We start from the raw sequence: 12,386 nt of genomic DNA, 5'->3' as shown, positions 1-12,386 counted from the left end.
CTATTCATATGTGTAAAATGAATTGGGTGGGGGGTGGGGGGAAGCATAGTCACAGATAACATTTCAGCGTCAAACGGATTAGGACTGTGTTACATGGGTAATTGACTGCAGTATTTCTACTAAAGTTTTCTCGTGTATGCCACGCTGTAGGCTGCTGTTGAAATCCTTACGGTCGTCTCTTATGTTATGTTGGGTGTTCGTATCTCATTCCAACACCAATGTAAACAATCCTTTTGGATAAAAATGTGTTGGTTGCACCGGCGTGTGAATGACATAATTCAGGTATACGCGTTCACATGATGGAGAATGTGGTTGTAAAACGTGGAAACCCACCTCTAGTGGCTTGCCTGTCAGTGGAATGTAATGGACTACTAGTGAATGTGGGGATGGATGGTGTATTGGTTGGATCCTCGGCAGTCGGTGGCTGATAAATGCGGATAACAACCGTTGCCACATGGTCGATTGAATAATACTAATATAATGGCGTGGGAGTTCTCATAATGCTTAGAGCGCAAATCTTCCCAGTGTCGTGGGTATCATGTCCCTGTGAAGTGGCATCTTAAACAGCTTATAACTTTTTTAGTACATAGTGTGTATAAGCTTTAGGATTACAATCCCATCCTGTTTAACATAACTACAGACCACCGTAGGAATCATGATTACAATGTGTTTTATGGGTCAGGCTTATTTAGGCCTTACTCTACTCACATCTAGACATCTTATAAAAACTATTCTGCCTATCAAATGCTCCACCTCTGGTTTAACATAGGCCTGCAATTGGGAGAAAGTAAACTGGCATCTTTGAGTAAATCTGTTTAGTGGAACAGCATCACTGGTAGTGTGGACCTTACATAGGGAACTGCCTATTGCCAATTGGCCATAATGTTGACTAGCTTATTCAGTTGAAAGGAAGTAGCCAATGCAGATGGAAATAGCCTCTTTGGCCACCTTGATTTGTATTAGCAATGTTCTGCCTAATTTGTTGTGCGTTATTGTCATGCTTGCTTTTGGACCTAAAAGACCACCGCTGTAGTTTGTCTAGGGGCCTATTGGCAAATATCAGAGGGGGAAATTAGATCGGGGTTTCAAATCTAAGATAAACACCCTTGTTTAATCTTAGATGTGCAGTGTCTGATCTGAACACATTTCAACACAATTATCTCGGCCTACTATTCAAATACTCCTCTGTCCAATGGGATCCTTGCATCTCCACCTTATCTTGTATGTACACACCTATAAATCCTGAGCTGGGATCACACGCGACCAGCTTGCTGTACTAGAATCACACCTAGAACTGTGACCAGTAGATCCCACCCAGTTCTACAGAAAGCCTATTAGTGAAACAAGTGGGGCAGGGAGGGAGAGAGAGAGAGGGGGGGGGGGGTTGGAGAGAGAGAGGGACAGAGACAGAAACAGTAAGACAGAGAGCGGGGGAGATCAGGGAGAAAGGAAAACAGCAAGACAGGGAGAGAGTGAAACAGAAAGAGAGAGAGAGAGAGAATCAAATCAATCAGAGGAAGATTACAAAGGCCAGGCTTTTCTCTCATCTTTTAAGAAACGCCCACTGAAGATGTCAACTACACGACGTAGATTCAGAGAAATAGAACATTATTCTTTAAGATGGGAGACATTTGTATTTGGAGTTGTAAATGGAAGATGGGGTGGGGTTGAACTACAACGAAAAACGGGATAAGAAGCTTGCGATTCCATAAGAAGGACTTAAATGAAGGCTAGAATATGGGTGTTGGAGACTGTCATCAATAAATAAGTCTTGTAAGATATATTTACAGCACTACTACTACTGCCTTGGTTGAAAAATGAAAGTGGCAGGCGTAACTATTCATCGTATAAATAGCTTATTCTGTATATTGAATATTGTGCCATTTTACCTCCTGCAGGCGTGCGCAAAGACGGTGCGGGATGAGCAGCACATTTGTCACATTGGCGGAAGTGTTGGAGGCCCGAGGGGGCCCTCTAGTGGAGGAGGAGGTGTGGTCGCTGCTGATGGGCACTGCAGAGTCCCTCGTGGATGTGTCCTACAGGGGTATGGCGCGCGCGCTGTCGTTGCAAAACGCCCCTCCCAATCCAGATGGATAAGCCCGGCAAAAATGAATGAAATAGGCCTAGTCTGCCATTATAGTCTACATAAATTCATGTTCTCTTCTGCGTTAACCCAACATTCCTGTAGAAAAATAGGCTGACATCTTTTTTCTCACAATATGCTTTCTTCCTTCGTTTCCTTGTTTATTTATTTCAATATTAGGTAACAACAGCATCTACAACATCATCAGCCCCAGCTCCTTGTTGCTCTCCGCCACGGGTACCCTGGCGTTCAAGAACTCTGCGCTGTCCGATGAGGTATCAACTTTCACCGCTCCGGAGATGCTGCAGGGCCGTGCCAGCTCAGCCAAGCCTGCCATAGAGCGGGTCAGTGCACACACACACACGCACACACACATCTACACACACACGAACACACACATCTACACCCACACATGTATGCGCGCACATATACTTGTTCACACATGCACATACACATGCGCACAAACACAAAAACACACAATCAAACACACACACACACACACACACACACAATACCTAGATATGTGGTTGACACTAGACTAGTCCTTTACAGTGATTGTGGGAGTGTTTGATTGGCTGATCCCAGTTGTAGACGCGTTTGATGTTGAATTGGTGAATCTGTGTTCTGACCTCCATGTTGTTGTGAGGGAAGGATACAGCAGTGTAATCATCCCTGCACATTTGCAGGATTTGTCGTCATGTGAGTGAGTAACAGGCGCAAAGATGCCACCTGGTGGTTACACAGCGAGAGTGACTATCCAGCCGGGATTTAGCTGTCCTGCTCTGTTAATTTATTGAGCGAGTCAATAGAAAAAAGAAAGAATGAAACCAGGGTCATCTGATGGATATAATTTAAAGGCAATAACTTCATTTATTAACACGTTTCCAAAAGTGCATCTGTCTGGGCTACCATGCTAGGAAAATGCTGTCTTGGTATTACCAAGACAGCACTTTCCTAGCATGGCAGCCCCTAGATCTAGGGGGGGGGCCCTGGATCTAGGCCCCCCCCCCACGTTGGTAAGCTGTATATCACTACTCACTGGTGGATTTCTATCATTCCCCAGATGCTGGTGTACTCCCTGGGAATGACTCTGTACTGGTCAGTCGACTATCACCTACCTCAGAACCAGGTCGGGTCCTTACACACGCACACACACACATAAACACACACACACACACACACACACACACACACACACACACACACACACACATATACACACACACACGCATACACAGACACACACACACACTCACACAGCCACACCAAAGTGATATCACACAGTAATGATCCAGTACTTTGTACTCATTAATGATCCGGGACTCTGGGCGTTCAACAGCCTGTTCAGTTGAGTGACAACCTGAACGGCCTCCTTCTGAGCATGTGCGAGGACCTAGTCCACCGCAGGTTGAACCTGAACTCCATCCTGGAGGCCTGTGAGTCTCAGAACAAGACCACGCTCCTGCCCCCTCCCTCCAAAGTCATCCGTCAGCTGGTGGATGAGGTCCTTCACGAGTCGGTGAGTGCATCCGTCATTATATCAGATCATCTTATGTTTGGTCGTCTTCATGTGTGTCCAAATGAGAATGAGCATAAGCAGGAGGATATGTCATAGCTCATCATCATAGGAGAATTGCTTTCTTCTCTTGGAACTAAAATTGCAATTGGAGTCAAGACCATGCAATCAGAACCCACTCCAAAGAAATGTAATTCCAATGAATCGACAGTGTTGGTCAGATGGTGTTTTTCCGCCTAATATTATACTTAAGAATAGGCTGTTCATCTAACCTCTAGCCACTACAAATAATGTATCACACAAGTTGAACGCCTTTCAGTGGTCAGGACCACTGAAAGGCCATAAAGTGTGTCTGTCAGTCAGTCAGTAAGTCAGTCAGTCAGTCAGTCAGTAAGTCAGTCAGTCAGTCAGTCAGTCAGTCAGTAAGAGAAACTGAAGGCCAGCCTATCGTTTCCTCATTCTGCAGCTGGACCACGGCTCTCTCTCGGACAGCAACGTCCCTCTGAGCGGCAGGAGCCAGATGATCAGAGAGCGTCTTCACGGTGAGACTCCCCCAGTCTCTAGAGACCCACTGTAGTCACTGTGTTGTGTCTGAGCGCTGCTGGGTTAACTAGCTGTATCTAGTGTTTCATTATCCGATGTATGTTCTCTGAGGAAGAGCCAACCGAATGCTTTGCATGAGGGGCCGTGTGCGATGCATATGTGTAAGCAAGTTTGACTTATGTCCTCATGTCCTCATATCTTTGGCTCCATTCTTAGCGGTTGTTAGTGTGTTGTAAAAACATCATATTGATTTGTCACATTAATGCCGTCATCATAGTTTTGTTGTGCACAATCTAAACGTCAATCTCAATCATTTGAAGTGTGATATAAACATTCATTTTGAAACGTTTTGTGCACAAGGTTGCTGGAGCTGTCCACTTGTGTCATGAAATGAGTACAGACGGAATATCAAGAAATCCATATTGGCTCAATACGTACGATCACAAAAATGCGCAAACAAACTTTGAAATGTTTAGCGATGGCTCAAGTATTTTATTCCTTCCGTGATTCATTCAACGGAAACCTTGCTCCCTTGCTTAACCCATTTACTGTAGCATGCACCTCAACATCGGTTGATAAAAAAAACTAGATTCAGTGAAGTTGTCATAGACTAATAGGCATTGTTGTCTGGACCAAAGGCTGGGTGCAGGTCAATAGGATTAAGGCTTTACCCTAAAGACGGGCGCGGATTAAGATACTTGGACAGCCAGTATATCAAGCACTCATTTTAGTCGCTTAGCTTAACCTCTCCCCTAGCCAGGATTCTGTCACAGAAACCTCAGTGTCTCTGCGAAGGACGACCACGGATGAGTTATCGCGCCCGGCGCCGTTCCTCTTCTACATGCTGGCGTTACCTTGTTGTTGACAGGGCGGAGGGGGCAGTTTGCTGATTTCAGCGACGGCTCTGCGGCAGAAGGGAGAAGATACTCAACAGACTCTGACTCAAAGTCAGGTAAGCCTGTGTGAGAGGAAGGCAAACCCCAGGTGTTTCACAGCAGCAGCCAGCACAAAGGCCTAGAGGGAAGACATCTTTTAAATGTCTATGGCATTCTTTTGAATACCATACATCTAAAAATAAATCATACTAGATCATTCGGTGCTGACTACAGTTGTTCTTGCTAGGCCATTCATGTGATCACCCTGGCGTCTCATGTGTTCCCCCGTGGTCTATCGTGCATTCTTCATGGCTCGGCAAGCTGGATGGTGTTATTGCGAGGCCATTCATGTGCTCACCGAGCTGCATGCTGGCATGTGTTCACCACGGCTAGCATGCATCCATTACATCTATTCATGTGTTCACCAGAGGTAGTCCCGCGTTCGTCGCGGCTAGTCGTGTGTTCTTGCCGGGCTGTTCATGTGTTCATCGCGGCCTTGTCCGTCTCATTCCTTCATAGGGAGTCTACCCCCGCGACCGTGGAGGCACAGACCCAGGAGCTCCCCCATCCCTCTGTACCCCTCTTCTTTAGACAGGTAACGCACGCACACACACACACACACACACACACACACACACACACACACACACACACACACACACACACACACACACACACACACACACACACACACACACACACACACACACTTTGTCCATTCAGCCTTTATCTTACTTGATAAAGGCTGGATCAGCTCTCCTGTCCCTCTCACTGTCTCACCATGGACAGTGAGAGGGACGTACAAATACATGAACAAATGTGATCAGAATCAGACTCACTAGTTTCTCTCTAGTTTGGTATTGAAGTCTGAATTGACCGAGGGCGTCAGAAAGAGGTCAGGTATCAATAGTAGTCGCTCCTTCGGCTAGTAAATACTTCGCTGAATACTTAAATATGTCATATTGAACGTAGAAAGCTCCCATCCTGTCCCAGGACCTATCACACAACCACAACCGCGCCCTTCTCCTCCATCGCCCCCCCACACAGGTTCCCTCGTGGCGTCCGTCACCGGGACAGCACCAGCAGCTGGCTCTGTCGTAGTCCCCATCAGGACACGTCCCCCAAGGCCTCGGTCCGAACACACAGTCCCTCCATCACCTTCAGCGAGTCCTCGCTCAGCCTCAACCAGAGGAAGGCCAAGGTAGGAACCTTCCTCTCTCAAGGTGTGTGTTGGTGTGCGTTGTGACGTGCGGGGATCTGATGCCAGGAGCGCTTTTATATGTTGGGATTATTTGCATGGATCAACGACTGTGTCCTTATTGTTTTTATTCATAGTGAACTACAACCACTGATGTGTTTTTTTTTTTAGCAGTTAAATTAGAGGGGTTTCAGAAGAAACCAGGTTATTGTATTTTATTAATTTTTTTATGTGGAGAACTCCAACTTTTAGTTTTTGAGCATCGGGCATAAAGGTATTTTTTTCTGAAGGTGAAACAACCGGAGAGCTGATCCTGCAGTGACGTCAGCAACGTACTCTAAATCGATATATATATATATATATATTCACTTCAATGTCAATGATGGAGAACAGAGCGGATCCCAGTGAGGGTGTTGGGTCACAGCGTGTCAGCCACAGTACTGTCGGCGCGGCGGACGCTCAGCAGAGGGTACCCTGGGTAATGTCCACAGAGCCAGCTCATGTGCCCTGTGTCTCAGCAGGCGCTGGGTCCCGAGTTCCTCAGGATGACGGACGACCAACAACAGACGGTTCTAGAGCTGCCTGGATCCATCGTGGTAAAACATTATAATTATCAGTTCAGCTCCTCTTCCCCCCCATGCCTCTTATCTTGTATTCTTGTGTTCTAGTCTTATATTCTACGTAAAAAAAACAACGGTTTTGTTCATATGGATGTGTTGTTGGTCTGTCTTAATATTGGTATTATTGTCTTGGTTGTAAGCTTTGATTTCATCATTATCTTCTGTTGTTCTTGTCTTTTTGCATGACTTATGCAACAGTGTGATTTTGTGTTCTTGTCTGCCTGTGTGTATGTTTCGGTATGAATTTGTGTGCCTGTGTGTGTGCTTGTGTTTGTGTGTTACCGTATGTGTTTGTGTACACGTGTGCGTGTGTGCGTGTGTGTGTGTGTGCGTGTGTGTGCGTGAGTGCGTGTGTGTGTGCGTGTGTGTGTGTGTGTGTGTGTGTGTGTTTTTGTGTGTGTGTGTGCGTGTGTGTGTGTGCGTGTGTGTGTGTGTGTGTGTGTGTGTGTGTGTGTGTGTGTGTGTGTGTTTTTGTCTGTGTGTGTGTGTGTGTGTGTGTGTGTGTGTGTGTGTGTGTGTGTGTGTGTGTGTGTGTGTGTGTTTTTGTGTGTGTGTGTGTCTGTGTGCTTGTGTGTGTGTGTGTTTCTGTGTGTGTGTGCGTGTGTGTGTGTTTTTGTGTGTGTGTGTGTGTGTGTGTGTGTGTGTGTCTGTGTGTGTGTGTTTGTCTGTGTGTGTCTGTGTGTGTGTGTGTGTGTGTGTGTGTGTGTGTGTGTTTTTGTGTGTGTGTGTGTGTGTGTGTTTTTGTGTGTGTGTGTGTGTGTGTGTTTTTGTGTGTGTGTGTGCACCTCAGTCCAAGAAGGGCCGCTCGTGCGCGTCCCAGCGGGAGGTGAATGTGACGCTGCCTAGCGCCCAGTGTGTAGTGGTCCGCTGCGACCTTAAGTCCAGGGCCAGGGATGTGTTTGACATGGTGGTGGCCCATGCAAACCTGGTGGAGCACTTCTACTTTGGCCTTGCCTTCCTAGATGGTAATGGTTCATCACAAGGCTGCGGCCTTGTTTGTGTGTTTATGCATTGATCTAGGAAGTGTCAAATGTATGTACAATCATACATGCACTTGAACCTTTGAATGTTGAATGCTGGAATACATTTCAAGTTCAAGTTGTACATACAAGTTAATATATGAATATATTAAAAAGCATGAGCATGTACTACCAAGATACTGTATATATGTATATTTATGTATAGATATATATATTATTGTGTAGTATGCTGTAGAACTTTGGCATACATGTAAAGTGATCCACAGATCATAGGCAAAGTAAAAACATTAAGCTATACTGGATGTACTTTATAAACAATCACATACTTAGAGATGTTATATGGCAAATGTTTGCTCTGATCATTTCGGAAATGTTGTCTCATTATTGTGCCTAATATTTATATTTTAACAGATGATGAATATTTTTTTTTGGATCACGAGATCAAAATATCGAAAGTCGCCCCAGAGTATTGGAAGAAAATGCCGTTGTCCACCTTTGCATTGTTTTTACGAGTGAAATTCTATGTGGACGATATCTCCTTCGTTTTGTAAGTACAATTATTTAATGATCTTGATTGTATTTTGATGCCAAGTTTAAAGTCACATTTTGCATGTTAAAACCGATGAGGGTTTTTCACCAGATGCGTTGTTTTTCTGCTCCAAGACACAGACTGACTCGTCATCAGTACTTCCTGCAGATGAGGAAGGACATCCTGGAAGACAGGCTGCACTGTAACGAGGAGACGGGCATGTTCCTGGCGGCTCTCGCCCTGCAGGCAGAGTTTGGGGATTACATGCCAGAGGTACCATTGCTAAACAAAACCCCTAAACCTAACTCTAACCCTTAGCATAAACCGATGCCTAACCTTACACATAAGCCTTACCCTAGCCGCAACACCTAGTCCCAACTCTAACCCTAAAAAAGGGCATCAGCATGACATTGATTGTTATACTATTGTATTATCATTATATATTTCAAGTGGGTGATTTTATCCAAAGCGTCTAACAATAACATCAATGCATTCATACTTAGCCTGAGTGACCTCAGAGAGAAACCCCAACCGCTGCCAAATAGTTTTAGAGAGGAATATTATTGATTGAATAAAGTAGATGATTGTGCCATTGATATGATTATCACTCCGCTGCCTCTAAACCCGACTGTTGTTGTTGTGTCTGGCAGCTGTACGGTAAGAGCTACTACCAACCCGAGCACTACGTCTCCAAGAGGATGCTGGAGACGATGGCTCTGCCCACGCTGAAGGAGGAGCTACCGCGGCTCCACGCTCGCCACGCCCAGATGCTGCACGAGGAGGCCGAGATCGAGTACCTCAAGGTACCAACAACAACAACCGCGCTCCCAAACAAACACACGTACACCGTCTAGGTCTGCAGCGGCCTGGCTGAAGACGTTCATGATTGATTGATTGATTGATTGATACTTTATTCATCCCATAGGGTAATTGTAGGCATCCAGTGGCAGAATATACATACATACACACGCATATCTCACACACATAAAAGGAATCTAAAACACTCACAGCTACATACAACTAAAGGGTAGGAGTACAGAGCATACAGAGTGTTTACTAGGCCTGATTAAGACAGATTCTATTGAGACATTGACCATGATGATAAGGCGAGAAGATGATAAGCTGTGAGGCTGGCAGAATCAGGGACATCTTGTAAATTACGGAAGAATGGCTTGTCATTTAAATAAAGTTATCTGAAAGACCGCTGACTTAAGGATCCGTTTGCCCAACGCTCTCAGATCACCCAGCAGCTGCCTGAGTACGGGGTGATGTTCTACCGGGTGGGCCGGGAGAAGAGGCCGGTGGTGGGAGAGCTGGTGTTGGGCATCTGCGCCAAGGGGATCGTCCTCTACGAGACCAAGAACCACGTCCGCACGGTCACCCGGCGCTTCCTCTGGCGGGAGACCGACTCCATCTCCACAGGGGTACGCCTCGACGCGCTGTCCTCGCCCTCCCCCAGCTGACCGCTGCCTCGCGGCCGTCCGATGAGTCAGGCTCATGATTTAGAATTACGACCAAACTGCTGCTATTCATAAGACGTGTGTGGAAGCAACGATGCAAGAAATGTCTGTAGCGTTTTCCAAACTTAAAAATTAGGGTCACGGGCCGGAAAGGTTGGTCCATGGTTCTACTGCTTCACATTATGCTGTGCTCTGGGGGGGTTGGTCTATGGTTCTACTGCTTCACATCATGCTGTGCCCTGGGGGGGTTGGTCTGTGGTTCTACTGCTTTACATGTTTTGCCCTGGAGGGGTTTGGTCCATGGTTCTACTGCTTTACATGTTGTGCCCTGGGGGGTTGGTCTATGGTTCTACTGCTTTACATGTTGTGCCCTGGGGGGGTTTCAGCGGCGGAAGCTGACCCTAGAGTGTGGCGGACCCAGCGGGAAGAAGCACAGCTTTGTGACGGAGAGCTCCAAGATAGCCCAGTACCTGCTGAACCTCTGCTCCGCCCAGCACAAGTTCCACAGCGAGATGGCGTCCAGACAGCTCAACCACAGCGCGGTGCAAGGTGGGGGCACTTTCAACCGCAGTTAGTGGGCAAGAGGGCTCTTAATGATTTAAACCACGCATCGACAGACCCCGCCGGATAGAAACCCTCTGTGAGGCTTTCTGCTGAGCCGACTCGAGGCTTCTGCTGTGTCTCTATCCAATTAGATCATTTTGTGCTAGCAGCACTGAACGCTGTGGGCGGGCGCTAGGCTAGCCATGTCTTCACGACGGCTAATGAAGTGTTAGCACAAACACAACACAACGTTGTTACAGGCGACCTTCGATGTGTCCTCGCCTGTAACGACGACACATTCGAGGTCGATCCCTTCTAAGGAAAAGGGAAGAGGGGATCAGAAGGACGGGATAGTAACCTGACCTCCCTTCTCCCCGATCCCTGACCAGAGGAGAGCATGGAGAAGTACGCGGACGCGGTGTGCCGCCTGCGTAACAGCGAGCTGAAGCGCATCTCGTGCTCAGAGGGCATGCTGAACATGGTGGGGCTGGCGGCCGGCCAGCAGGACGCCCTGTCCAAGTCCTGCGACAACCTGACAGCCAAGCTGGAGGCCCGGCTGCGGCAGCAGAGGGAGCTGCGCAGGGAGATGAGCCGGGAGATGGTGATGTCCGGGAGCAACAAGGAGCTCTCGGAGGCAGAAGACCCCCGGGAGGCCCGGGAGAGACAGGGCTGCACCAGGTGACCCCCCCCCCCTCCCCACTACCAGCACCGCGCTGGGGGAGGTTCTGCTGCTCTATAGCGTTTGTTCAGTGTATTCTTGTCCTTGAATCTTTTCATGTTCGCAGAGCTAGTGTTTTCCTATGGATGCGAGTGACAATTGTAGCCTAGCATGTTTATAACATTTCAGATGAATTGTTTTTTAAAGCAGAGTATTTTGTCTTTTGCAGCTCGGCAGATGTCTTTCCCAGATGGATGTCCAGTGTCTCTCTCCAGAAACAGGACTCCTCTTCCTCCATACGATGTAAACCATCTGTTTTTCCAACTGTCGTGCCATCTCTCTACTCATCTGTCCGTTGAACTAATTCACCACTCCTCTCCGCAGTTGACACTCCGACCAGAACCCCACCAGAGAGAGAGATCATCTGCGTGACCATAAAGAAAGATCCCAAATTAGGCTTCGGTGAGCACGGAGCGTCTGCCGTCAGCCGTTCGGTTCGACCTCCTGAATCACACAGAGAACCCACAGTGGGTTCCGCACGTTGGGTTCCCTCCTCTGCTCACCTCTAACCCCTCCCCAGGGTTCGTGATCGTGGGAGAGGACAACACCGGTAGACTGGACTTGGGGATCTTCATCGCCTCCATCGTCCCCGAGGGCCCAGCGGATAAAGACGGCAGAATCCGACCAGGTAGTTCAGCAACAACTGATCATGCAAATGCAGTCCGTTTGATACCAGCTGTTCATTGTTCCAGGCTGTAGACGCGAGGAGGTATCATATGGTGACCCCGTGGTGTTTCGAATCTCCAGGGGGGCGTCTGATCTCTCTGAATAAGACCAGTCTGGAGGGGGTGACGTTCAGCGATGCCGCCGCCATCCTGCAGTCCAGCCCGGACGAGGTGGAGCTCATCGTGTCCCAGCCCAAACGTACGACCCGCTCCTGATTAATCCTGCTGGCTCCTCGATCCATACGTACTGATTCATCCTGCTGGCTCCTCGATCCATACGTACTGATTCATCCTGCTGGCTCCTCGATTCATACGTACTGATTCATCCCGCTGGCTCCTAGGTCCATACGTACTGATTCATCCTGCTGGCTCCTAGATCCATACGTACTGATTCATCCTGCTGGCTCCTAGGTCCATACGTACTGATTCATCCTGCTGGCTCCTAGATCCATACGTACTGATTCAGAATCAGAAAACTTGATTGATCCCCGGGGGGAAATTGTTTCGTTCCAGGTGCTCCGTGCAAATAGAAATTACTAGCATAGAAGATAAGATTATAAAATAGAAAATTCTAAATAAATTCATTACTGCCATGCGGTCGAGCGTCAGTACAACCTGCAGTTGTGTTCTCTACTTTTTGGTTCTCATTAATCATT

General features: G+C 47.4%; 1 protein-coding gene across 1 annotated transcript in view; it reads left to right on the top strand.

Annotated features, from left to right (window-relative positions):
- Positions 1-12,386, top strand: part of ptpn20 (protein tyrosine phosphatase non-receptor type 20) — a 33,250-nt gene that overhangs the window by 192 nt on the left and 20,672 nt on the right. The window contains exons 2-21 of the mRNA XM_030379698.1: positions 1,899-2,044; positions 2,264-2,427; positions 3,147-3,212; positions 3,423-3,602; positions 4,066-4,141; positions 5,011-5,094; positions 5,537-5,612; positions 6,065-6,218; positions 6,737-6,811; positions 7,626-7,800; positions 8,227-8,362; positions 8,479-8,617; positions 8,995-9,147; positions 9,583-9,768; positions 10,191-10,353; positions 10,737-11,025; positions 11,235-11,308; positions 11,390-11,467; positions 11,586-11,693; positions 11,813-11,929. Coding sequence (XP_030235558.1) covers positions 1,921-2,044; positions 2,264-2,427; positions 3,147-3,212; positions 3,423-3,602; positions 4,066-4,141; positions 5,011-5,094; positions 5,537-5,612; positions 6,065-6,218; positions 6,737-6,811; positions 7,626-7,800; positions 8,227-8,362; positions 8,479-8,617; positions 8,995-9,147; positions 9,583-9,768; positions 10,191-10,353; positions 10,737-11,025; positions 11,235-11,308; positions 11,390-11,467; positions 11,586-11,693; positions 11,813-11,929 — 2,617 coding nt within the window. The 5' untranslated portion in view covers positions 1,899-1,920. The remainder of the gene's footprint in view (positions 1-1,898; positions 2,045-2,263; positions 2,428-3,146; positions 3,213-3,422; positions 3,603-4,065; positions 4,142-5,010; positions 5,095-5,536; positions 5,613-6,064; positions 6,219-6,736; positions 6,812-7,625; positions 7,801-8,226; positions 8,363-8,478; positions 8,618-8,994; positions 9,148-9,582; positions 9,769-10,190; positions 10,354-10,736; positions 11,026-11,234; positions 11,309-11,389; positions 11,468-11,585; positions 11,694-11,812; positions 11,930-12,386) is intronic.

Source organism: Gadus morhua, chromosome 15, assembly GCF_902167405.1.
Source record: "Gadus morhua chromosome 15, gadMor3.0, whole genome shotgun sequence".
Taxonomy (NCBI): Eukaryota; Metazoa; Chordata; class Actinopteri; order Gadiformes; family Gadidae; genus Gadus; species Gadus morhua.
This window is presented reverse-complemented; position numbering and strand designations above follow the sequence as displayed.